A 26,726-nucleotide genomic window follows, 5' to 3' on the forward strand; every position below is an offset into this window, starting at 1 on the left:
TTTTTTTTTGGTGGAAAGGAAGCCTCTTCATTGTAAAGCTGTTAAAAGCAAAATAAGAACACAGCTGTTCTTTCAGGTACAGATTTTAAAAAATTAATTATTTCATTTCTCTCTTTTAAATGATTTTTAAAATCTTAGGGTGGAATACAGTTTTAACCATACCATTAAGTTTCTTAATTACCTGGTATTCATCTAGATGTAGAATTCATTTTGGTCTGAGGCACCTAGTATACCATACGAGAAGAGCCGATTTCAAAGAAACCAGGTTTTAAGAAAGGTTGTTGCGTTGGTGAAGCCAATTGGAAGTTTGTGACTAATAACTAGAGTGAAGGAGAAATAATTTTTTTAATTTTAATTCCATAAGAGCTTCTAATTCAAGGGATTCTCTTCTACTCTGCCTCTATTCAAGAAGAATTGATATCAATGCTTAGAGAAAGTTCTTTAACTAGGCCAGGACATTGAAATATCATTTTGCACAATTATAGTTTAGTAACTTAAGCACCACTATTTTTCCTCTGGACCACGCCCATGATTTCATCTGGGTTGTTAAGGAACTTTTTTTTCCTACTGATGCAAATGGACACCTTATTTATAGCTACTGATTTAAAGGGTTGCCATGGGTACTGAGCGGTTAAGGTTACTTCCCCAGGGTAATATAGACAGACCAGTGATATAAATAATAATGCCCCCCTCCCCAAACTATATTCCTAAGGCTGCATGTTGTTTGGAAAATCACATACTAACATTATCTATGTTATATCATGATTTAAAAAAAATTTTGTTAAATATTTCCCAATTACACTTTAATCTGATTCAGGCCACACTCAGAAGTGTTGCTGGCCAGGCAGGTAGTGTATTTGACACTTCTGATATAGGTAGAATGTGTCACAGCTAGGATTTGAACCTAGGTCTTTCTGATTTTGAGGCGAGCTCTATATCTATTATACCATGCTGTCTTCAAGGACTACTTATACTACTAAATTTCAAAGATGTGCAGAGCTTCATAGGGAAAAGTTCTCCACTGTAGCAAAGGGAGAGTGGAGAGTTCATTGTGTATTGCTTAGGGATATCTCAAAGATGGGGAAAAAAAGATCAAAAAGGAAGGTGAGAAGGAAGGAAAGAGAAAAGGAAAGAAGGAAGGAAGGGAAGAAGGAGAAAAGAAAGGGAAGAATGAAAGGAAGGGAGGGAAGAAGGGAAGGAGGGAAAAAGGAAAGAAGCAAACAAGAAGAGAAGGAATGAGGGAAGGAAGGAAAAAGGAAGGAAGGAGGGTTGGATGGAAAGAAGGAAGGAAGGAAGGTTGGATGGAAGGAAGGAAGGAAGAAAGGAAGGATGGAAGAAAGGAAGAATGGAAGGAGGAAAGGAAGGACAGAAGGAAGGAAGGTTGGGTGGAAGGAAGGAAGGAAGGTACTGATTTGACATGAAGTACCATAGGTTTGGGTAATGGTGTTGATAACCATTTATGTTCAGTAAGGTAGAGGATCAGATGACCTCTTTAGATACCTTCCTGTTCCATGATTCTTTGGAATTCTGAAAGAGTTAAGAGCACAAACTATACCAGGTAATCACTTATGCAACTGGGAATCATCCAGCTCAAAAACTCTTCAGTTCTTTCATTTCTACAACATTGATCAGTATAGTGATCAGTTTTTCAAAAGCTAACTTTGTTCTTCCCAAATAATGCTACATGTTTCTCTTTTCAGAATGATTTGGCTTTATCAAATGATTCATGTCAGCTGTCTTATTTGCTTTGGTTCGGGTGGTAAGTATAATTTGATTTGAAAATATAAACATTATGGACCAGAAATTGCCCGATTCTTTAAATCTATGGATAAAGAAACCCACATACATTTGTAGAGGAAAGCCTCCCATGTACTTAACTGAATGGGAGAAATTTCTAATATCCTGGAACTGTTGTAGGTAGAAAGGCATCTCTAAAGCCTGTTATTTACCCAGAAGAGCAAATGCATTTCAGGGTAGTGGCAGGAATTAGGTTGCTCATTTTATGAGAAACAAGATAATTTATTGGAATTTTCAACTTGAATCAGAAGCTGCCTCTGACATGAAAGACCTTGGAGCACTGTTTAGGGGACTTCTACTACTTTGGGTTCGTTTTCTACCACATCTCCTGCCTCTGCGGGGTGTAATAATTGGCTCCACTTATAAGCATGTGGGCTCACAAGGCTAAAGAATGAACAGGTTTGCTATAAATCAAAGAAAACAAGAGATTCGTAACAAAGTCCCAGAAAGTAACCAATTAGTCCAGTTGTTTTTGTCATCTATGAATGACACCCATTGGTTGGGTTCTTACTACAGATGTTTCCTACTGAGGATGTCAACATTTGGCTTCCCTGTCCACCATGTTCCTTCAGCCTATGATTTGCCTGAATTCCTAGAAGATGGCACCCGCTGCTTCCTTAATATAGCTCAAAACAGTGTCGGAGGCCCATCTCACCTCCTCCTAGTAGGAATAGAATGATCCAGTCCCACTGCTCTCTGTTAGTCAGTATCTCAGGCTGGTTATCACACAGTCAGCACTTTCCCTTGAGGCAGAATGAAGCATTCTACCAGAACTCTTGTGATGCCTGATATTGTATGGCAAAGGCCCTGGGGTCAGAGGAGGTCTAACTTCAAACCTAGGCTTGACCTTGTCTTTGGATAAGTCTTTTCCACACTTAAATTTCTTTATCTGCATACAGAGACAGAGAAACAGAGACAGAGAGACAGGGACAGAATGACAGTAATAAAAAGAAAAGACAAAGACAGAAACAGACAGAGATAAAGACAGAAAGAGAGACAGAAAGAGGGGGAGATAGAGAAAAAGAGAGAGACAGAGAATGAGAGAAACACAGATAGGAAGAGAGGGGAGTGCTTTGTAAACTTCAAAGCACAATCAAAATGCAAGTTATTAATGTTATTTGTCTGAGATGGGGGCAGAGGTTTTCTGCTCTTGCCTCTTCTTCAAACTTAGGTCTGGTATCCACAAGAGTCTGCTCAGTGTTCTTATTCTATCCCATGAACCAAAGTTCTAAAAAGCCTTGCCTCTCTAAGCAGGCCCTTAAGAAGCCATGGACTAAGCTTATTAATTGATTGATAGATTTCATACATTTCTTATGTTCAGTAAGCTACTTAATAAATTACATATGATCCAAAAAGCTAGTTGTTCAAATGTATTATTTTATTATTTTTTTCATACTTTATTATTTTAAATCTGAATATATTACTTAATTGATTACATTTTTAATTTAATTTAATTTAATTATTTTCCAGTTACATGTAGAGATAGCTTTCAGCATTTGTTTACATAAGATTTCCAATTTAAAATTTTTCTCCCTCCCCCCTCTCCCTCCCCCCTCCCCCTCTCCCCCAGATAGCAGGCAATCCGATATAGGTTATATTATATATATGTGTGTATATATATATATATATATATATATATATATATACACACACACACACACACACACACATATATACATACAGATATATACATATATATGTACATGCACATACACAACAACATTAAACATATTTCTGCATCAGTCAGGCTATAAGAGAAGAATCAGAGCAATAAGGAAAAACCTTAAAACAGAAAAAAGCACCAAAAACAAAAGAAATATTATGGTTCAATCAGCCTTTTCCATCATGAGTCCCCTGGAACTTTCTTGTACCATTGTATTGGTGAGAAGAATCCAGTTATCACAGTTGATCATTTATGTATTAATTTAAATCTGTGTGTCTTTATTTAAAGAAGAATAAGGAGATTTAACTTGCATTTTGGAAAAAAAATGGAGGTGTATTACATCTAACTTAATTATGCCACCATTGTTTCCATATTAAAGTGTGCCAACCTTGACTAGTTCTGCATAAACAATTAGACATTTTGGGTGAGTCAGAGAGTCTGGTTATTAGAGTCACATTCATATGTTCAGAGAATTAAGGTTCAAAATTAACATTCACTTGGCAGTAAAACCCTGGTAGGACACATCTATCTTTCTTTGATGATTAGGAAGGCAATTCAGGATTGTTCATTTCCCCGAGGCCATCATTAATCTAGATAAATTGACATTTTATGGGGGAAAAAAGTAAGGAAGTACAAATAATTGCAATTTTTTGCTATGAAACCAGTTCTTAGGTCACTAAGAAATTGCTTCAAGATTCCTCACTGTATGCTGCTTTGACCCCTTACAAGATTCAATTATAAAATCAATTACCAAGAACAAACCCAACACAGACATGACTCCATAAAAGCTTTCTTTGGCCTTCATTTCTTAATGATGTTTGGGGATGGCTTTATCATTTAAATGAGTTGATGAATGATATTATTTAATGCATTTTCAACATCAGCAGAGAAGTATAGAGAGCCATAAACAGAGTGCTGGACTCTGGAAGTGAGGGCACTGATTCACCTCTGATGTTTCTAGCCGTGGGACCTAGCACTGGACTAAGAGTGTGATCTCACAGAGCCTTGGGCAACTCTTTCTCTGACTAAGCTAAAGACAGGAATCTAGTAGAGAAATATCCCACCCAGATTAAATCACATGTTCTTGACATATCGACTCAACACCAACAAGGTGGTTTTCTATAGTCTTTAGAGGAACCTTTAGTTATAGCAAGAGAATGAATACCTGTTGAAGACAGAATGACTTCAGAGTTCAGCTGTATACTTCAGTGATGTAGGAGAATGAGGATCAATGCTTCAGAGGGGGACCAAGGGGGATAAAGGAAGTACAAAGATGAGCCCTGCAGAACCCCACCCCCCCAGGCATAAACCTTATCTATGATTATATATGTTCCATTGTGTCCAACACTTTGTCCACATATCATTATCTCCCACAGTCCTTAACCATACCCTCCCTCTCTAGTTATCAACCTTGCCTAGTCTGTTAGTTTCTCCCCCTACTGCTTTCAAGCAAGTTCTTTCATTATTATTATTCCCCCAAGTACCCCTTTCATCCCTAACTATCTTGCATTTAGTGATCTTGCATTTATGTATGTATGTATGTATGTATGTATGTATGTATTTGGTGAGGCAATTGGGTTAAGTGACTTGCCCAGGGTCACACAGCTAGCAAGTGTCAAGTGTCTGAGGCTGGATCTGAACTCAGGTCCTCCTGAATCCAAGGCTCTATCCACTGCGCCACCTAGCTGCCCTTGTATTTATTTTACATTATTCTACACTTACTTAAATAATATATATTTATGTCTATAGAAAATATATGTCTATAAGTATTGTGTTTCTGATAGAATCCAAGCTGTCTGAGAATAGGAATTGGTTTTATTAATGGTGACTAAACTTCTGGTCTAAGATTCACTAGTTAGCTATGTGACCTTAACCACTATGAGTCAATCTAATCAATCAGCAGGCATTTACTAAGTGTCTTTAATGTGCTAGGTGCTAACACTGTGCCCAACACATAACAGGCTCTGAATGAATTGCTGTTATTTGACTGATTAATTGCTTCTACGTTTGTGTTGACTGTTTATCAAGGGGACCTATCTAGCATATTCTCTGGCAGAAAACTCTCTAATTAGATGTTTTATTTACTCCATTACAGAATGTATGACTGAGCTGTATAAAGATAAATTCTTTCAGGGAGGAGATGTGGCTACTATTTTACACCTACCGCCAAATACTGCCAAATAGTGTTGTACCTATCATCCAAGGTGTTTGCCTGTTCAGCTTCCTGTCTGCAAGATCAACTAAGAAACCATAAATGGTAAAGATTTTTTATCTTAGGTGGATGTATGTACACACATATATTTATATGCATGTATATGTACATATAAATATATTTCTATATTTAACAACACATCTGCTCATATATTCCACACTGGGTAGGAATGGTGACATGGAATAAGGTCACTGGAAGGGCAAGCAGACCTCATTTTTCCCATATTTTTCCAACCCTCAATTCTTGTTAGGCCAGTCACTGTACAATTTCATGGATTTAATTCACAATGGAGTCAATGACTACTAATGGATTGATTAAAGTGACATAGATTTACAAGGTGCCTTAGACAGCCAACCTAGCCTCAGGATGAGGTATGAACCAATCACTGCTGTTGTCACTGCTACTGGGACAGCGTCTACACACAACTGCCTCTCCCCTGGAAGAGCCAGCCACTTCAAACTATAGATCACAACCATAGAATTGGGAAGTATTTAAGAGATCATCTAGTCCAATTCCATTAATTTACAGATAAGAAAACAAAATCCTTCTTCCTAGTTCAGTTCCTAAAGTGTAGTTGGCTCTTAACTGATGCCTATTGACTGGTTGGCTTTAAATAGTTAAATGACTTCTCCAAGTTCTCATGTCTAGTTAGTGCTCTAAGGCACAGTACTACATTAGTTTTTATAGAAAATAAATTAGCAATTAACAGTGGCCCTCAACCCTTTATTCTTTTTTCTTTTTCTTTCTTTTTTTTGGGGGGGCAGCGCAATAAGGGTTAAGTAACTTGCCCAGGGTCACACAGCTAGTAAGTGTCATGTGTCTGAGGCCAGATTTGAACTTAGGTCCTCCTGAATCCAGGGCTAGGGCTTTATCCACTGCACCACCTAGCTGCCCCAATCTTTTATTCTAAAAGATTGGCTAATGTAGGAATTCTGAGCACTATGGAGTTGTATTTTATTTCATTTTATTTTTTGGAAGGGTGAGAAGGTTTAGAGTTAATTTTATCATTATACTCAGGCATAGCCCTCACCCTATATTTTGGTCATGCCTTATTAGGACCTCATGAAGTCCAGAGTGTGGCTACTATGTTCCATTTCAAGTCTCCTCCATCTGAGGCCACGTTTAAGGTTATCCCATAGTTATCTAGTGCCACTTGACTCTGTGTGTTCAAAATATGCATGAGACTGTGGCATATTTTAAAAATCATAATGCTAAGCCACACTGGGGGAATCTCAAGAAATCCTGAGCTTTGACCCTGATGGGTTGGCCACTTGGGAGACCCACAGAGTGAGAAGGATTTTGTTTTGAGGCTTGGTCTGCACACAAACAAGTATGACCATTTTGACAAGTGTTGTGGCAACTAAAGTCACTTCGCTATGAATGACAAATATCCTTTGTTTTCTAAATCATTGTTATCTTATTTAGCCTTGACTCTCAAATTATGCCAATTTTTATAGTATATAAAATGAGTGGCTCACAGTCAATGATCTCTAAGGTAACTTTCAATTCTAAATTTTATGTTTCTTAGGCTTTATACCAGGTTCCACTTTCATAGCTCAAGTTCAATTTAGAAAAATGTTGTCAGATGATAAATGGATATAAGGTACCATGTTATTTTGTATTAGTATATATGGAGGTTACAGTTTTGTATTGCTTGTTCCCCCCAAATTTAATCTCCTATTTAAATAAAAAACAGCTCTACATTGTTTTTCTTTTTTTTTCTTTTTTTTTTTTTGTGGGACAATGGGGGTTAAGTGACTTGCCCAGGGTCACACAGCTAGTAAGTGTCAAGTGTCTGAGGCCGGATTTGAACTCAGGTCATCCTGAATCCAGGGCTGGTGCTTTATCCACTGAGCCACCTAGCTGCCCCCTGTATTTCCTTTTTAAATAGATCTCATTTTAGATGTGCAACCCATAGTTAGGAAGTCCCTGTGCTGATAACAATATGGTTCAATATGTAGGAAGTACAACTGATAATACATAGGAATAGAATCATACCTTCATAGAGCTATAGAGATGGAGGTCACTTTAAAGAATATTTAGGATTAAGGTAAGACATAAAATTGGATTCCTTTTTTTTTGTTTTTCTTGTTTTTTTTTTCTTCTGAATTCTAATTTCTAGGGCCCATGTTTTGTTTTTAACCACTTTCACTGACTTATGCTACTTTCTAAACATAGGTTTGCCTGCTTCCTGAAAGACACTGTCACAGAAATATTGCCTACAGTGAACATGACAGGAGCAATCTCTGGGCATTCCTTTAAACAATGTCAACACCAATTAAGTGGTAAGATATTATGGTGGTTCAGTCAAGACAGTCCTCATTGAGTCCTTATTTTCTTTCTTTCTTTTTTTTTTCTTTTTGGTGAGGCAATTGGGATTAAGTGACTTGCCCAGGGTCACACAGCTAGTAAGTGTCAAGTGTCTGAGACCGCATTTGAACTCAGGTCCTCCTGAATCCAGGGCCAGTGCTCTATCCACTGCGCCACCTAACTGCCTTGAGTTCTTATTTTCTTGTAAAACACAGTGTAGATATTTTATTGCAATTCTACAGTGACTAAATTGATCTGAAGGATTAAGCTGAACATGGATACGGGGATCAATTACACATCCAATGTTCAGGAAGACTCAATTCTGACAACAAAGGTAAATACTTTTAATTCTAGTTATCAATATTCTATTTTTCCCCTTCCTATCCTTTCTATCCTTCTCTGTCTCTACCACATTTCATTTGCCCCTGAAGACTCAATATTTTGTCATTGACTTCTGAAAAAAAAAATAAGTGCACTAACAAAGAGAAGACAAAGGGAAAGAGTAGGGGGCACAAGGACAGTTACCATGAGTGATACAAAGATGCAGTACATGTTAATCACCTACCTAGTACAAAACATGGCAATAAGTCCTGAGAAGCAAGAGAGAACACCTTTGTCCTTAAGGAGCATATAACCTAATGGTGGATGTAACATAAACATAGATGCAAAGGGAATAAGAGAAAGACTTTCCAATTATTGGTTACACTAATCAATTCTGTGGTGTAAACTTAAGTATCAAGAAAGTGCTAATGTTAACGGAGAAAATAAATAACTGTATAATAAAAGGTGGAGGTGGGGATGAGATAGATTAGAAACCTGAATGTTCTAGTAGTAGTAGTAGTGTAGCATTTGCAAAGCACTTTTTAACATGTATTATCTCATTTAATCCACATAATAATTCTGTGAAGTAGGTGCTATTGTTATACCTATTTTGTAGATGAATAAATTGAGGATGAATGAGGTTAAGTGACTTGCCCAGAGTCACAAAGCTAGTAAGTGTTTGAGGCTGGATTTGAATTCAAATCTTCCTGACTCCAATTCTGACACACTTATCCTCTATGCCACCAGTTTCTTTAAGGCTGAAATTGTGGTTTATTGACCTTTGCCTCTGCTAAACAGTGTCTTAAAAATAGTAAATATTCAATAAATATTTGTTCAGGGCGGCTAGGTGGTGCAGTGGATAGAGCACCGGCCCTGGAGTCAGGAGTACCTGAGTTCAAATCCGGCCTCAGACACTTAACACTTACTAGCTGTGTGACCCTGGGCAAGTCACTTAACCCCAATTGCCTCACTAAAAAAAAAAATGTTCAATGAATGAATGAATGAATGAATGAATGAATGGAAAAACAAGAGGAAAAGAATGAATAAACTTAAGGTAGTATTACTAATGTGGCAGTGCCCACACTCACAAAGGCTTCTTAACTTGTATGGACTAGGTTCAGTCCTGAGAGTACCTGGACCCAAAGAGATTGGAATCAGCATTTCCTTATACTCTCTAACTTAAATTATATCTCCATCCTGGACAAAGATTAGGCATAACTCATGTCTAGGGTCTCCTTTAAAAAGAATTAACAGGGGTACCTTCTAAAAAAGATACTGAATATGCAAAGTAGTATTAGATATATGACAATTATGTCTTTCTTCCAGGGCCAAAGCACCTGTTTCATGTCCCACAGGGCCAGAGCATATATTTAGTTTCATAGGGTACTGACGGATTCACTCCTACTAGAAAGTAAATAGGAAGCAAGTGAATGAAATATTCTAGAATGCTGGGAAATTGAAGGAATATTGATAATTATTTCGGAGACACTTCAATGTCTTAAAAAAAAAAACCCATTGGTTTTTCTTGACTGAATGACCCTGGGCAACACTATGAAATCAAATTTCCTATCAGTAAATTGGGTATAATAATTTCACTGCCCATTGGGGGTAAAGGGAGAGAGTAGGATCTAATGATGTAATGCATAAAAAGGATTTTCACATATTTTTAAAAACTAGGTCATTCCGTCTTAGAAAGTCTGAAAGGGCAAGACCTACTCAGGGGCCTGGTCCCAATGGTGATATGCTCAGAAGCTTTGATCTGCTCAGTTTCTGACGTGGGCCTATTAGTGACCCTTCCTTAGGCAACTTGGTGGACGTCTAATTCTGGGGACTCACCTGATTGGCATAGTCTTTTATAGCTAAAAAGATTCATCAGCTTAAGCCTCCCCAGTAGCTGGGGTTACAGATATGCAACACCATGCCCAGCATATAAATTACTTTTGAACACTAAACTATTATACAAATACACACGATTAATATCATTTTTTGTGTTGAGGTAAAAATTATGTAGATGCAAAAAGAAATAAAGGAAGTTGAGAAGGGGAACTAGAAGGTAAATTGGGAGAAAAGTTACTGAAATGTGGTCAGATTTGGTCCCATATGGTAACAATATAGTCCCATATTCCTTGATGATTATTAGAGTCAACTAAAGATAACAATATTTCAACTTGTTTTGCTTCTCCAGCTTGCCACACAGACATCTATGAAGGATTTGACATGAAGGGAATGAACTACAACTCCTTTGTTACCACAAGCATTCAAGAATGTGAAGACAGATGCACCAACGATGCTCACTGTCATTTCTTTACATATGCCCTGCAGACGTTTCACAGTGAGGCCCATCGGTGAGAGAGGTCTAGATTGTGGCCAGGGGTTCCCCACATATGTGGGTAGAAAGAGAAATATCTGTTGACTCACAGTGTGGTACAAGGTACAGGCAGCAAGAAATAGTAGAAGGAGAACTGGAGTTAGGAAAGAAGTAGATTAAAATCCTACCTGTGACATTTACTAGGTGGGTGTTGCTGGGTATCACCTCATCTCTCTGAGTCTTAGATTCCTTTTCTGTAGAGTGTGGATGACAATACCTGTAATACCTTAAGGGGTTATTGTGAGATTCTGATGAGTGCCTATATACATAAAATATTGGGCTAACTTTATAGTACTATATTAAATTCAGATTTATATAATATATTATGGTAAATAATATATGATGTATTATGTTAAATAATATAATTTAATACCAGATATTTCATTATATTATACTGTATTTTATTACATTATGCCATGGTATATTAGGTTGTATCATATCATATATATTATAACATTACATAATAACAGTATCATAATAGTTACTATTTAATATTTCTTATTCTGGACTCATGATTCCATTTGGGCAAGGAGGAACATGGTCAGAAAACTCCTGTGCCAATGGAGATCAGCAATTATTCTGCAAGTCGTATAAATATTTCTAATATTTTATAGAAATAGGGAACCAGGTATGTGGTGAAATTGTTATGTCCTCTTTTTTAAAAAAATTATTGCCATCCATAATTTTTTCCCAATTATTGGGCATCTTCCCCTCTAGAAATCTTGAAAATTAATCCTTCAAAATGTCAGCTCCAGCATGAGTCTATTCTGTTTGTGCCTCATTTGGTTCAGAAACTCTTCCTAAATGTCACTCCCAGTACCTTACATAGCACATTATGAACAGAAGGCCAAGGGATGTCTCCACTGTGGTAAATGATGAGACTAGATGAATATAGAAATACTCACAAATTTCTTCCATTTTCTGTCTTTCATTGTCCTCTTCATCTGAAAATGCTCTGGGATAGCCTTCATAATTCTGTTAGGAAAAATTCATGTGTGCTCTTAGAAATATTTGAAAAAATTTTAAGTGCATTCAGAATACTTTCTTACTTTACTCAAAGAATGAGAAAGAAAACTCAAGTGAAAGGGGTGTGTATTTTTAGTACACTCCTCTATATGAGGAAAATAACAAGGTAAATAAACAAGAGGGTGGCAGAATTTTATCTCCCACACAAATGTCATTTCATAGAATCAGAAAGGATTATATCTGGAAGGGACATTAAAGATCCTCTAGTGCAACTTCCCCATTTCACAGGTGAGGGAAATGAGGCCCAGAGGGGAGAAATAATCTTTAAAAATTCAATAAACATTAAAAACATATTACATATAAGGTACTGGAGATATAAAGCTATATGACATGGTCTGTCTGTCTCTCTCTCTCTCTCTCTCTCTCTCTCTCTCTCTCTCTCTTTCTCTTTGTGGGGCAATGAGGGTTAAGTGACTTGGCCAGGGTCACACAGCTAGTCAAGTGTCTGAAGACGGATTTGAACTCAGGTCCTCCTGAATCCAGGGCTAGTGCTTTATCCACTGCTCCACCTAGCTGCCCCCCCTGATGGTCCCTTTTTTTCAAAAAGCATATACTTTTGTAAAGGTATAATACATGATAAAAACATGAAAGGCAAAAATAAATTTCTAGGACTAAAATTCACCCCAGTCTCCTACTTCTTGTTGTTTATCCTTCATACTCAAAGAGGACTGTTGCCATCACAATATTGGGGTCAGAGTATGGTGTGTTCATCTGCGGCTGATCAGTCCAATATGAGCTTGGAAGGTTCTGCCATAAGTTAGGCACAAATTGTCAGTATGGACAGTTGGGATGGACATGTCTCTAGATTTGTGCATCTCACAAATTTCCTTTGTGCTACTGTGACTGTGTTTTGCTCATAAAGTACAACACCTCCTTTGAGGTGTGCATATCATGGACAATTTTGTGTCAATGTCTCCTGTGTCTCACAATTGATACTAAAGTTCTTCAGAGACCTTGACAGTATCTTTGTACTGCTCCTTTTGACCTCTGAGTGAACACTTGCCTTGTGCATGGATGGTGCAGTGCTGGCTGGTACATCTCAACTACTTGGTATTGATGGGGCCACATTGACCTATGATAAGGACATGATTCTAGAGAGATGGGATGAACACTTCCATAGCATTCTCAAAAACACCAATTAACCAATTAACCAAAAACTCATTAACCAATGCTGAAGCAATTGACCATATATCTCATATTGAAGTCAATCCCTCTGTGGCTGAATTTCCAACTGAAGAAGCATTGAATACCATGAGGCTCCTCTCATACTGTTAATCTCCTACTGGTTGTAAATTTACAAGACTATACAATTAAACTTACAAAGAGGCAATGTGGTAGGGTGGATAGAGAGCTGGATCTGGAGTCAGTAAACTCAAATCCTTCCTTTGACATTAATTGTGTGCCCCTAGCCAAAATACTTAGCCTTTCTGAGCCTCAGTTTCCTCATTGGTAAGATAAGGTATCTGGACTAGATGACCTCTAATGTCTTTTTTGTCTTCCAAATCTATTGATGCTGGGGCAGCTAGATGGCACAGTGGATAAAGCACTGACTCTGGATTCAGGAGGACCTGAGTTCAAATCTGACCTCAGACACTTGACACTAGCTGTGTGACCCTGGCCAAGTCACTTAACCCTCATTGCCCTGCAAAAAAATAAAAGTAAATAAAAACAAAACCAAAAAAATGAAACAAATCTATGATGCTATGATCCTACAGGATGCTCAGCATGGTATTGTTAAGATGCTTTCCCTATCACTGGATATATTTGAACAGAAGCTAGGTGGCCACATTTCCAGAATAATATAGAAGGGTTTCCCCCATTGGGTGAGGAATAGATGGGATCACATGACCTCTAATGCTGAAATTCTATGGTTTTAAGGTATGATGAAGATGTCTGATTTAATTGGATGATACAATTTTTCAGAACGTGCCAACCATCATGAATTACCCTAATGAAATTTTGGGAAAAAATAAAATGGACATATAGCCAGGGGAGAATGTATTCCTAAGTAATCCATAAATTTTTTCTTTTTTTTGTTTTGTATTTAGCAATGTGTGCTTATTGAAATATACTACAACAGGATTCCCAACAAAAATAGAGTTGCTTGAGAATGTGGTATCTGGATTCTCACTGAAATCTTGCGCAGTTTCCAAAATGGGTAAATATATATGTCTATGTCTATGTCTATTTTACCATAATGGATTTGCCTTATCTTTTAAATGTCAGGTATTGATAGTTTAACTTAGGACAATTCAGTACAGTTCAACAAACTATTATTGCATGCCTACTTTGGGCAAAGCCCTGTGCTAGCTTAGATAAGACAATGCCCCTGATCTCATGGAACTTCCAATCTAGTAGGATGACGAGCCACGCACATAGATAATTATGAAGCACAGAGATAGAGGATAAATGCTATAGCCAGTGATGCTACATCATAATGTTTTACAATAAGATTTTAGTCTGAGGAGCTTTACATCTGAGATATCTCTTGGTAAAAACCTTAGAATTCTGTAACAAAAAATATGAATATATGGGAAACTTTTTACCAAAGAAGTTTTACTTTTTTTTTTTTTTTTTTTTTTGCGGGGCAATTGGGGTTAAGTGACTTGCCCAGGGTCACACAGCTAGTAAGTGTTAAGTGTCTGAGGCCGGATTTGAACTCAGGTACTCCTGAATCCAGGGCCGGTACTTTAACCACTGCGCCATCTAGCTGCCCCTGAAGTTTTACTTTTAAAAGTTAAGAAGATGTATCATTTTACCATCTTAGCCATCATCTTAGCATGCTGAGCCAGATCGTGTGATTAGTGTATGTTATGCAGTGATGACTGTGTATTGAGGGAGTTTCTTAACACTATGTAGGAAATCCTTGAGGGACTTCCCTATTGCTAGTGCTCTCACTAGCAATTGATACTGCCTTCTTAAATTATACTGCATTCACTTACTTATGTATGTCTGGATCTGTGATTTCATCGTGGGTGTAGGGAGTTCCCAGTGAGGACCTCTCTACCAATGAAGATCTGTACATTCTGTGAGAGGTGTCTGGAGTCCCTTGAGAGATTAAATGCTATGCTCAGGATAGTTCAGCCAGTATGTGTCAGAAGTGGACCTTTGGCCCAGTCTTCCTAACTCTAAGACCAGATCTTTATCTACTATACCATATTATGTTGTTTTTCCCTCTCTAATTCTTTTTTTTAATTGTCAATTAGCAAGCATTCATTTTTTCTCCCTCACATCCCACTCCTAATCTAAAAGAAAGAAAAGAAAAGAAAAACAAACCCTTGTAACAAATACGCAAAGTCAAGGCAAACAAATTTCCACATCATCCATGTCCAAAAATGCATTTCTTATTCTGTGTCTTGAATCTATCTTCTCTCTGTCAGAAAGTATGTAGCTGGGGCGGCTAGGTGGCACAGTGGATAAAGCACTGGCCCTGGATTCAGGAGGACCTGAGTTCAAATCCAGCCTCAGACACTTGACATTTACTACCTGTGTGACCTTGGGCAAGTCACTTAACCCCCATGGCCCCGCAAAAAAAAAAGAAAAAGAAAAAAAAAAAGAGAAAGTATGTAGCTTAATTCATCCTCAGTCCTCTGGAATCATGGCTGGTCAGAGTTTTCAAATCTATCAAAGTTGTTTGTTAGTCTTGTCTTTGCTATTACTGTATATATTGTTCTGGTTCTACTCACTTAGCTTTGCATCTGTTGTCTTCCATTTCCTCTGAACCCATTCCTTTTACATATCATTTTGAGTATGAATTCTTCTAATAGAATCTAAGGTGGTTAAAGGCAGACAATAGTTTTCATTTTATCTTTGGATCCCAAATGCCTACACTCTTTTTAATAAATGCTGAATGAATGAAACCTGCTGTCACAGAAATGACTGCAATGTTAAATTTCTTCTTTTCTCTAGCTTGCATCCGGGACATCTTCCCAAATACCATTTTTGCCGACATCAATGAAGACAGGATTTTCACTCCTGATCCTTGGGTGTGCCAAAGTATTTGTACTCATCATCCCAACTGCCTGTTTTTTACATTCCTTTCCAAAACGTGGCCTACAGAATCCCAACGGTGAGGGGGCAAAGCCAGTAGGATGTATTTCTTTTAAAATGAAGCTAACCAAAGCCCCTTGCACTAAATTTCTAAATACTTCTAAAAAATTCCCATTCTGAAATGTTTATAAGAGAATAATCAAAACAAATGAATAAGAGTTTAAAAGTGGCCATGAAGATTGACTTTTTATGGTACCCATCTTAGGATGCTGAGAACTCAGCTATTCTCAAGTTTGATCACTTCCTGGTAAGAATAGGGCTCATCAGGGCAGCTAGGTGGTATAGTGGATAAAGCACTGGCCCTGTATTCAGGAGGACCTGAGTTCAAATCCAGCCTCAGACACTTGACACTTAACTAGCTGTGTGACCCTGGGAAAGTCACTTAACCCTTATTGCCCTGCAAAAAAAAGAAAACAAAACAAAACAAAAACAAAAAACAAACAAAAATAATAGGGCTCATCAATACTCAAAAGTACATCCCCCTTCCTCCTGTTCACTCAGGAAATCTCAGAAAAGTTTGGCTATGTTCCTTTCATAGCACTCAACACAATCCTAGTCCATGTATAAGGATTGGGTTTATATTTAGGAAGAATGTGATTTCAGGAGCAGAAAGAAACTCACCCCACCCCCCAAAAGAACACCAACCTATCTTAGTGCCTGAAATTCCACCATTAACACTCCATTTCTCTATGTAAGTCTTTGTCCTTTTTTCCTGTGTTCTCTTTTACAAATACAAATATGGAGGAGTAACACACTAGTGTGAAGAAACTTTTGTATAGTAGAAAGAATACAGAGTCCAGAACCCAAAGACATGGGCTTCAATCCTAGCTCTATCCTTTACCATCTGTGTGACCTTGAATAAGTCAACTCCCTTCTGTGGGCCCTTTAAAATAAAAGAGTTGTTTGAGATGATCTCAAAAACTTATTCCAAATTACAGATTCATTTCCTTCTTGTGACCTGAGAGGCCCAGGTAGCATCAAAATTCCTGAAGAGAAAGAAGTGGTTCTAATTGTGGAGAAAGAAGATAGATAGGTGAAGATTAGTTTTATCTCCCATCAAAGTTTTACCCAATGGATAGAGTGTTGGACCTAGAGTCAACAAGATCTGAGTTAAAATCCAGGCTCAGACACTTCACTACTTGTGTGTACCTGGGCAAGTCACCTAGTCTTTGTCTGTCTCAGTTTCCTTACCTATAAAATGGGCATAATAATAACCTCTACTTTTGAGGGTTGTTGTGAGGCTCAAATGAGAGTGCATAGCACATTGTGGGTACTTAATAAATGTTTGTTCCCTTCCTCTTTCCCTCCACCTCTCTTCCTCCCTCCCCCCACCTCCCTGCCCTTCCCAGTCCACAAATATGGTAAGGAAATTGAGACTATGCAATCATAACTTGTGCTATAGCAAGTACTTTGGAGCTGCAAGAATTTTATTGTATTGTGTGGTTTAATCAACTCTCAAATTTTTCTTTTAGAAATCTTTGCCTCCTTAAAACATCCCAAAGTGGAATTCCGAGTACACGTATCACCAGAAAGAATGCCTTTTCAGGTTTTAGCCTATTAAGTTGCAGGCACAGCGTCCCAGGTAAACAATGTAACCAGTTTGGTAATGATTGGGTTTGACCTAGAGAGTTATTATCAGAAAATATGGTTGATACATGCGCTTTATCTTCCATCTGCTTGTGTGTGTCTGCTGTCCAGTGCTTTGTCATGGCACCATTTATGACAACACTGATTTCTTGGGAGAGGAACTGGATATTTTTGAGGCCAAAGGTCACAAAGCCTGTCAACAAAGGTGCACGGACACCATACGCTGCCAATTTTTTACTTATTCACCACTTGAAGAAACATACGGCAAAGGGAAGTAAGGTGGATTTTAAAATATTACATAGAAAAATTATGCAATTGCTTGAAAATGCCTGGATGCTCTTTTCCCCTAGTGGCATTCTCATTCACACTGCTTTATTTCCTTCTCTCAGAGGTAAATGTTATTTGAAAATGTCTTCAAATGGTTCCCCAACTAAAATACTTCATGGACGAGGAGGCGTCTCTGGCTATACATTAAGGCTATGTAAAATGGAAAATGGTAAGTGGCATGTCACTTGAACAACCTGCCCTGTGAAAATAAAAACAAAATCAAAAAATGAAATGTGCTGCAATGACATAAGTAAAGATCTGTTTGCCAACTAAAATTATTTAAAAAATCATTAGCTAGTCCTCAATCACAGAGTTTGGCATTATTATTTGCTTTCTCATATAGGTTTTGTCTTGCTAATTAGAATGATACCTCAAAGGGCAGCTAGGTGACACAGTGGGCAAAGCACCAGCCCTGGATTCAAGAGGACCTGAGTTCAAATCTGACCTCAGCCACTTGACACTTTCTAGCTGTGTGACCCTGGGCAAGTCACTTAAGCCTCATTGCCCTTCAAAAAAAAAAGAGAGAAAGAAAGAAAAAGAAAGAAAGAAAGAAAGAAAGAAAGAAAGAAAGAAAGAAAGAAAGAAAGAAAGAAAGAAAGAAAGAAAGAAAGAAAGAAAGAAAGAAAGAAAAGAATGATATCTCTTTGTAAGCAGGTCTTCCCCTCTCAGGCTACCTGCAATCTTCTCTTTATTTCTCTTGTATGCATCAATCTATATATGTGTTGTCTCCCCCATTAAAATGCCATCTTTTTGAGGTATGAGGTTTGGACTTTTTCTTTGTATATCCAGTGCCTAGAATAGTGCTTGGCATATGGTGAGTACTTAATAAATGCCTTTGATTGCTTAATTCTTATATACACAAATAGAAATGGACAGTAGGTACTCAATAAATGCTTGCTGAATTGTTAATTTGAAGAAAAGTATGTTTTCTTCTTTGAATTTCCACCCTGGCTCATGAGTTCTTGATTAGTGAAAGCTCAGGCTTCCTAGCTGGCCCCAGAGTGGACCACGATTTGCCCCAACCATCTTTTTGTCATCTACCCTGCTTCCAAAAGCTCGTCTACCTTCCCACTGGTGTGTTTTCCACTGTTTGATCTAGGAATAGTAAGCAAATCAATTCTACCACTGCTTTGGGGAAAGGGAGTCTGCCTTATTATTCCCTTACAATCCCTGTTAATTTGCAGACCCAAACTCCTTTCCCCAGGCATCCTCCCCACGTGTGTTGGCTCCTGTTATTAGAATGTAAACACCTTAGGTAGCTTTTTCCTTTGTGTTCACATGTCGCAGGCTTAGCACAGAGTTTGGGATACAGTAAGTCCATAATAAATGCTTTTTCATTAATTAATTAATTAATGACTATGGGGTATACAATTAGAGAATATAGAAGGAAAGAAAAGAGATCTATTCTGTATGCATCATTGATTTATCATCTATTTATCAATCATCTGGCATCTATTAATCCATCATCTATCTATCAATTGTCTATCATCTATCCAGCTGTCTACCTATCTGTTGTATGTGTATCTTTCCAGCATGCACAAACAAGATAAAAGGAAAAATTGTTGGAGGAACTAACTCGGTTGTTGCCGAGTGGCCATGGCAGGTAAGCCTGCATGTCACATCATCCACCCAGAGACACCTGTGCGGAGGATCCATCATTGGGAACCAGTGGATAGTAACAGCTGCCCATTGCCTTGAAGGGTTAGTCTTTTTCTTGTTTTCTTTTAATGCCAATATTCATCCCCACCTTTGAGATCTATTACTAGCTAATGAAACTCTCTTTCAAAATGTATGTGATAAAATGATTGAGCTGGAAGGGACCACTGACTGGTAGGTTCAGAGCTGGAAGTAACCGTAGAGGTCATCTGGTCTTACCCCCTTTGTCTTATGGATGAGGAAACTGAGGACCAGTGAGGTTACATGATTTGTCTAGGGTCACATAGATATTAATGGTTGGAGTCATTTGCACCCAGATCCTCAGACACAAATTCTGATGCCCTTTTCACTAGACCATACCTCCCAGTAGACATCATCTAGTTGAGCCTCTTCATTTTAAATGTTAAGGAACCTGCAACTCTTAATGGGGAAATGATTTGCCCAAGGTCACACAGCTAGTACATGATAAAGCTGGCTTTAAACTCAGTTCTTCTGCCTGTGACTTCTAATATACCCCAATCCCTCATACTAGGACCATGTTGGCTTATGGTTAAATAAGATCAAATAGAAAATACTGATCCAGGGTCTGCCAGCACCAGTTATTTAAGCTTTATCAACTTTGGAGAAATATTTCTATTCAAATTTATAATATTCTTGCCCATAACCCTCTTCATATCCTCTGTGAATCCTTAGATCCTTTGGGGATTTTTGCTTGTTCTCCTGTTTGGTTTTATGAGAACCTACCTTTGTCCAGTATAATCATAGAATAATACTCTCTTCTCTTCTAGTCTTGCCTCCTACCAGCTCTTATGCCCTCTAGACTACAGAAGAGGGGCAGCTAGGTGGTTCAGTGGATAGAGCACTGGCCCTGAAGTTGGGCTTTACTAGGTGTGTGACCCTGGGCAAGTCACTTAACCCCAATTACTTTAACATCTGGGGCCATCTCTAGTCCTCCTGATGTATATCTTGCCACTGTGGGTCCAGTGGCTCCAGATGGCTCTGGAGGAGAGAGTGAGGCTGTTGACTTTGCACAGCCCTCCTTCACTTAAATCCAATTCACCGCAAGTCATGACAAGTAATATGACCCTCTTCAAGAATGAAGGACAAACAAGAAGACTACACAGAGGAGAGAAAGTCACAGGACCTTAGATCCAGAGCTAGAAGGGAACTCAGAGGCCAGTTAGTTCAACTCTCCCTACCCCCTAAACCCTTCCATTTTACAGACAAAGGGAGATCACACAGGGAGCACCAGTTACACAGGTAGAAAGCACAAAAAGCAGGGTTTTAACCCATCCCCTTTGAAGTCAGAGACATTGCTTTTTCCACTGTACCAACCTCCTCCCTCTATAACACCCTTGGGACTCTCCTCTTTGTTTATCCTACGGGGAGAGAATCATTTCCCAGGGGAGTTTTTGCAAAGGTGAAGCAAAATAGAGAAGCCCAAACTGGAGAGTTAATGTCCCAGGGAATTTTAAGGAGTCACAATTTGTCTTTCCTACCTAGGAATATTCCCTAGACCCTGACTCCATTTAGACTGCACCCCTAGGGATCAGAAAGGAGGTGTAGCCAGATGTAACAAAAACAGTTTCATAGAATCATAGAGCTGGGAGAGAGCTTAGAGATCACCTAGTTCTGCTTTTCACTATACAGAGAAAGAAGCTGAGGACTAAGGGGACTCAGAGACTTGCCCAAAGCTATACAGCTTATTTGGTATAAAGTCTGAACTAGAATCCGCTTCTCCTAAGTAGCATTCAGATTTCTTGTTGTTGTTGTTGAGTTGCATACAACTCTTTGTGAACCCACTAGGGGTTTTCCTGGCAGAGATACTAGAGTGGTTTACCATTTCCTTCTCCAGCTCATTTTACAGATAAGGAAACTGAGGCAAACAGTGTTAAGTGACTTGTCACACAGCTAGCAAGTGTCTGAAGGCAGATTTGAACTAAGGTCTTCTTGACTTCAGGCCAGACACTCTATCTACTGTAGCACCGATGGCCAGTTTTGTTGTACCTGTCTATGAATATATATTGCACCAGTGATTCCCTTTTGCACATGAGGAGGAAGCTGATTCATAACATGCTGTGACTGGTAAAGGGTACTAGTAACATTATGTCATTGTTTTCTTTCTCTCAAGTCCACCAGAAGCCTCCAATATAGAATGTGAAGAAGAGGAAAGTTAGAGAGCTCAAGCTTTCCTAAACCACTTAGAAGCAATAAATATTTTCAACATTTTGTAAAAGAAAATCAGTTCAATTCTCTGCTTGTGTCATTTAGAGTAGAGGCTGCAGCAGTTTTACGTGTCTATGCTGGCATTGTAAACCAGTCTCAGATCCATGGAAATACCCCATTCTTCAGAGTTCAAGAGATCATTATTCATGAAAAATATGAAATGGCAAAACATGGGTATGACATTGCCTTGTTGAAAGTTGAAGTTCCTATTAATTACACCAGTAAGTATATATTTATTTTGAAACGTTGGCTGTGTTAGTTATCTGGATGAAGTATTGCATTAGTTACCTAGATGCAATGTTGTAAGGCTTCAACCACGAGGTCTAAACTGGGTGATCAAGCCACTTGTTTTGCTATCAGGGAAGGCATAGAGCCTGGGGAGCTGTGGAGATCATGTCTATGTCTCCTAGGTAAAGGGCAACTGATGTAGTGTCTCAAAGGCAAAACTTCTGCCTGATGACTGAACATTCTAGAAGGGGTAAAGAATGCTGGGGAAAGTTTTATCTATATAGAATAATATAGAATCATGAAATTACACAGGTGGGCAGGAACTTCATCTATTTATCTTCTCTGGTCCTTTCTTTTTGTAGAAGAAAAAAAATTGAGACAGAGAGAGGTTGATTATCTGTCTAAGGGTCACACAGTGAATCAGGTTGAGACAGCACATTGTAATGGGAAGACTGTTAGACTTGAAGTCAGAAAATATAGATTCTATTAATTATTGTGTGGCCATGGGAAAGTGAATCTCTCTGAGATTAGCTTTCTCAACCATGCAATGGGGAAAAGAATCTGAGTACTACCCACTTTATAGGATCATTGTAGGGAAATTATTTTGTCGAGGCAACATGGCTGGGTTGAAAAGAGTACTGGACTTGGAGTCGCTTACTCTTTGTGTGATGTTGGAGAAATCATATACCAACTCTGGTCTGAAGCTTCTTCATCCATAAATTAAGAAGGTTGGACTAGGTCCCTAAGGTCTCTTCCATTTTAACTCTATGATTCATAAAAAGTAATAGAAATGGGAACTCTTCTAATTTTTAAGTCCCTTGCCTCCTAGCTCAGGGCTTTTTGGGGGGAGGGAAAAAGATTTTATGAAGTACCAACTATGTGAAAGGCACTAGCACATAGTGCTATTTCATTTGATCTTCACAGCAAACCTAGAAGTTAGGTGCTGTTATTACCCTTGTTTTACAGTTGAGGAAACTGAAGTTAAGTGACTTGTTCAGGGTCACACAGCTAGTAAGTGCCTGAGACCAGATTTGAACCCAGGTCTTCCTGACTCCAGGCCCCGAGCTCTATCCACTGAGCCATAATGTAACATAGTAGAAAGAGTGCTGAATTTGACATTAAAAAGCCTCAGTTCAAATCCTGACTCTGTTTCTTAGTCTCTGCTTTTACCGTGGACAAGTCAATGAGCCTCCATGGGCCTCAGTATGCCCATTTGTAAAGCAGAAGGTGGGACTGATGACAGTCAGAGGTCCTGCCCAAATCAAAACTCTATGATCATCCATGACCTATTTACAGCATTCCGTGTAATAAAGACACATAGGACAAAGAGGTAAAAGAAAGGGCTTAGAAAACTCTAATTTGGTGGGATCTCTGGTGGGGATCTCTGGTGGGGATCTCTGGTGGGGAAATGATCCTTTTTTTCTAAATAACTAAACTTTGAAATTAAATTTTAGCTCTCCAGCAACCCATATGCCTTCCTTCCAAAGGAGATGGAAAAATGATATATAGCAATTGCTGGGTAACTGGTTGGGGATACACAAAAGAAAGAGGTAATGAAGGTGTTTTAAAATATGCTGTTAAAATATGGGGAGGGCGAAAAAAATAATTTGCATGACAACTTTGTTGGATATTTAAGAGGAAGAGAAAGTTACACATAGTGGATTTGCAGTTTCACATGCAACCATCTTTAAAAAAAATTATTCTGTTATGGAAATGCTTGTTGTATTCCACAAATTAAAAATAAAATAAATCTAAAAAATATAGCCTTTAGGAGGTATTTGAACAGTAGTCTGTGTGCTCTGTCAGATTTAGAGTTGGAATGAATTTGAAAGACCGTGAAGCCCAAGTCCTCATTTTGCAGCTGAGCAAACACACTAAGAGAGGTTGAGTCTCTTCCAGGGTCACACAGCTCTTAAGTGTCTAAGGCAGGATTAGAACTCAGCCCCTGAGCCCCAGAGCCCAGCCCCCATGTAGTTGTCACTTTAGCTCACATAATAGTGGGATACACTCCCTCTCTTTGTAATCCTGCCTTTATGAATTCCTCTCTTCCTTCAAATCCCAGCTCAGGTATCACAGGAAGCCCAATCCCACAACTGAACATGCTATTACCTTCCTTAAATCCAAGGAATGGAGGTGTCTCTAAATTTGAGCTTCTCACCTTGCTTTTGAGCTACTGCAATTCTACTTCGCTCATAGAGCACCTACTCTTCTTTGATGCAGGCGTGCCATGCTGTATGATCCTGTGCCACTGTCTCCCACGTGTCACAATCAATTCCAGAGCTCTTCAGAGAGGCCTTGAGTGTCCCTGTGATGCTTCTTCTGACCTCCATGTGTACACTCATGGATAACTTAATTCTTATGAATATATCCTTTGTAAAACTTAAAACCCAAGGTCTATGTGCTCTCTATTGTAGGAAAAGTACAAGACACTCTTCAGAAGGTCTCTGTTCCTTTGATAACAAATGAAGATTGCCAAATGAGATACAGAGAATACAAGATAACCAATTGGATGATCTGTGCTGGTTATAAAGAAGGCGGGAAAGATGCTTGCAAGGTAACAGAGGAAGCTCGGTACAATTGTGTGTAAAATATGAGAAAGTTCCCATGACTTATTTGGAAATTGGGTGGGGATGGGGTAAGACAAGCATTTATTAAGTACCCCACTATGTGTCAGGCACAGTGCTAAGCACTTTATAAATATTATCTCATTCAATCCTCATTACAATTCTCTGAGGGTCATATATGTACACATACATATAGACAAATACATATACATGTCATTTGTATATATCTATGTGTATATAGCAAGGGCAGCTAGGTGAAGCAGTTGATAAAATGCCACCGGAAGACCTGAGTTCAAATCTAGCCTCAGACACTCACTAGCTGTGTGACCCTAGGCAAGTCATTTAACCCTGTTAGCCTCAGCTTTGTCATCTGTAAATTGAGCTGGAGAAGGAAATGGCAAATCACTTCAGTATCTTTTCCAAGAAACCCCTAAATGGGATCAGACATGACTGAAGTGACTGAACAATAATGACAACAAAATGTTTATATGTATATGTCTATGTATATATACATTAGTTGTTTATCCTTCATTTTTGAAGAGGCCCATGACATCAGGGAGGTGATGTCATGACTTGCAATGAGTATGTATGTATGTACACACAGTACAGTAGGTCAGATATGAATGTGCTTGCGTACACATTCATGTACATATATATATATACACACACACACACACATACATACAAAGATGATGTGCCTTGACTATTTCATCTAGATGCCCACATGTAAAGCATGCAAGCTGAGATAAAAGCAATAGCATGAAATTCTGAGGCATTGAAGCTGAGGCACAATGTCAACAATCTCTGACCAGTTCTTTAGGTTGAAAAACTTACATCTCTAAAACCTTTTCTCTCTTCCCATCTCACACAGGGAGACTCCGGAGGCCCCCTCTCCTGCCAACACAATGGCATCTGGCATTTGGTGGGTATCACCAGTTGGGGGGAAGGCTGTGCTCTCCCTGGACGTCCTGGTGTTTATACCAAAGTGGACCAGTATGTGGACTGGATTCTAAAACATACTTCAACATGAAGAGGACCTTCAATGTCTTTTGCCTCTAAGAAATAAGAAATATGTTTTTAATTACAAGACAGTTTTGCAGTACATTATTTTCTTTGGTCCTAATGAAGACCAGTAAGTCATCAACTTTCCTTTGCTTTTATTGTGAGAGTCAGCCATGGTGTAGTGGTGAGCTGACTTTAAGGCCTGGAGAACCTGAGTTCAAGACCTGCCTCCCATGTGTGTTGGCAGTCTGACTTTGGGGAAGTCACTTACCTTCTCACTGTTCTCAGCAGCTCTCTAAGAGCTACAGACAGGGCACCCGCCTATTTTGGTAGAAGGAGTTTCTTCACTGAGAATGACCTATAACACTGAAATCACGGGTCTAGTTCCTATTCCTATCCCCTAGGATGCCTTCTCCTTGTTGCAATAAAGCAGACAATGAGAAAGCAAACTTTGGGCTGCTTTCATTTGGGATTAAAAAATTAAAGTGTTGGTCTTGATCTGTCTGCCTTGTACTAGTGATATATATATACATATAATTAAGACATCCCATGCAGCATTGTAAAAAATTGGGATAGGGATGACTTCTGATTTCACTGAAACAGATAAAGAAACTATGAGAAAATAATTATTAAGAATGGATTTCTGGGGCAGCTAGGTGGCGCAGTGGATAGAGCACTGGCCCTGGAGTCAGGAGTACCTGAATTCCAATCCGGCCTCAGACACTTAACACTTACTAGCTGTGTGACCCTGGGCAAGTCACTTAACCCCAGTTGCCTCACTAAAAAAAAAAAAAAAGAATGGATTTCTAGGAGAAACTCAGAAACTGCTCTCTCCCCATCTCCAGCCTTGGGAAGAGCCTGCAGCTTAACAACAGGAATGCAGATTAACCTTTCTGATTAGCATGGGGAGGAAACACACCTTGACCACCCCCCAAGTCATGTCAATCAATGGAACTGAATGATGCTAACCAATTAGCTTAGATTAATGTGTAGTGACCTGCCTCTACCTGAAAGAGGAGAAAAATCCCTGGGGACATGAGGGTCCCTCTCTTAATGCTCTTCTCTTACCCCCTTGCATCTGGGACCCTCTTGAATGAGCTATGCTCCCTCACATCTCCTGCATGGCAAAATGTGCTGGGTGTGTAACTAACTAGTGGGGAAGTCAATCAGACATGTAGTCAATACTTTTAGTAATATGTGATTGATTGATTGATTTCTTTGCAGGGCAATGAGCGTTAAGTGACTTGCCCAGGGTCACACAACTAGTAAGTGTCAACTCTCTGAGGCTGGATTTGAACTCAGGTCCTCCTGAATTCAGGGCTGGTGCTTTATCCACTGCACCACCTAGCTGCCCCCAATATGTGATCTTAATGAATAATAAATGCTTAC

The 26,726-nt window shown here is 38.8% G+C and overlaps 1 protein-coding gene across 1 annotated transcript; it reads left to right on the forward strand.

The window, feature by feature from the left end:
* Positions 1 to 25,786, forward strand: F11 (coagulation factor XI). Its single transcript, XM_043971294.1, is given in 19 exon segments — positions 1 to 76; positions 1,701 to 1,759; positions 5,556 to 5,609; positions 5,612 to 5,646; positions 5,648 to 5,671; positions 5,673 to 5,704; positions 5,706 to 5,717; positions 7,851 to 7,957; positions 10,489 to 10,648; positions 13,746 to 13,855; positions 15,607 to 15,766; positions 17,220 to 17,329; positions 17,446 to 17,608; positions 17,724 to 17,830; positions 19,194 to 19,362; positions 21,589 to 21,764; positions 23,226 to 23,321; positions 24,186 to 24,325; positions 25,207 to 25,786. Coding segments are annotated over 18 exon segments (1,872 nt in total). The 5' UTR covers positions 1 to 76; position 1,701; the 3' UTR covers positions 25,366 to 25,786.
* The last annotated feature ends 940 nt before the right edge of the window (positions 25,787 to 26,726 follow it).

The sequence above is a fragment of the Dromiciops gliroides genome, chromosome 6 (assembly GCF_019393635.1).
Source record: "Dromiciops gliroides isolate mDroGli1 chromosome 6, mDroGli1.pri, whole genome shotgun sequence".
Classification (NCBI taxonomy): Eukaryota; Metazoa; Chordata; class Mammalia; order Microbiotheria; family Microbiotheriidae; genus Dromiciops; species Dromiciops gliroides.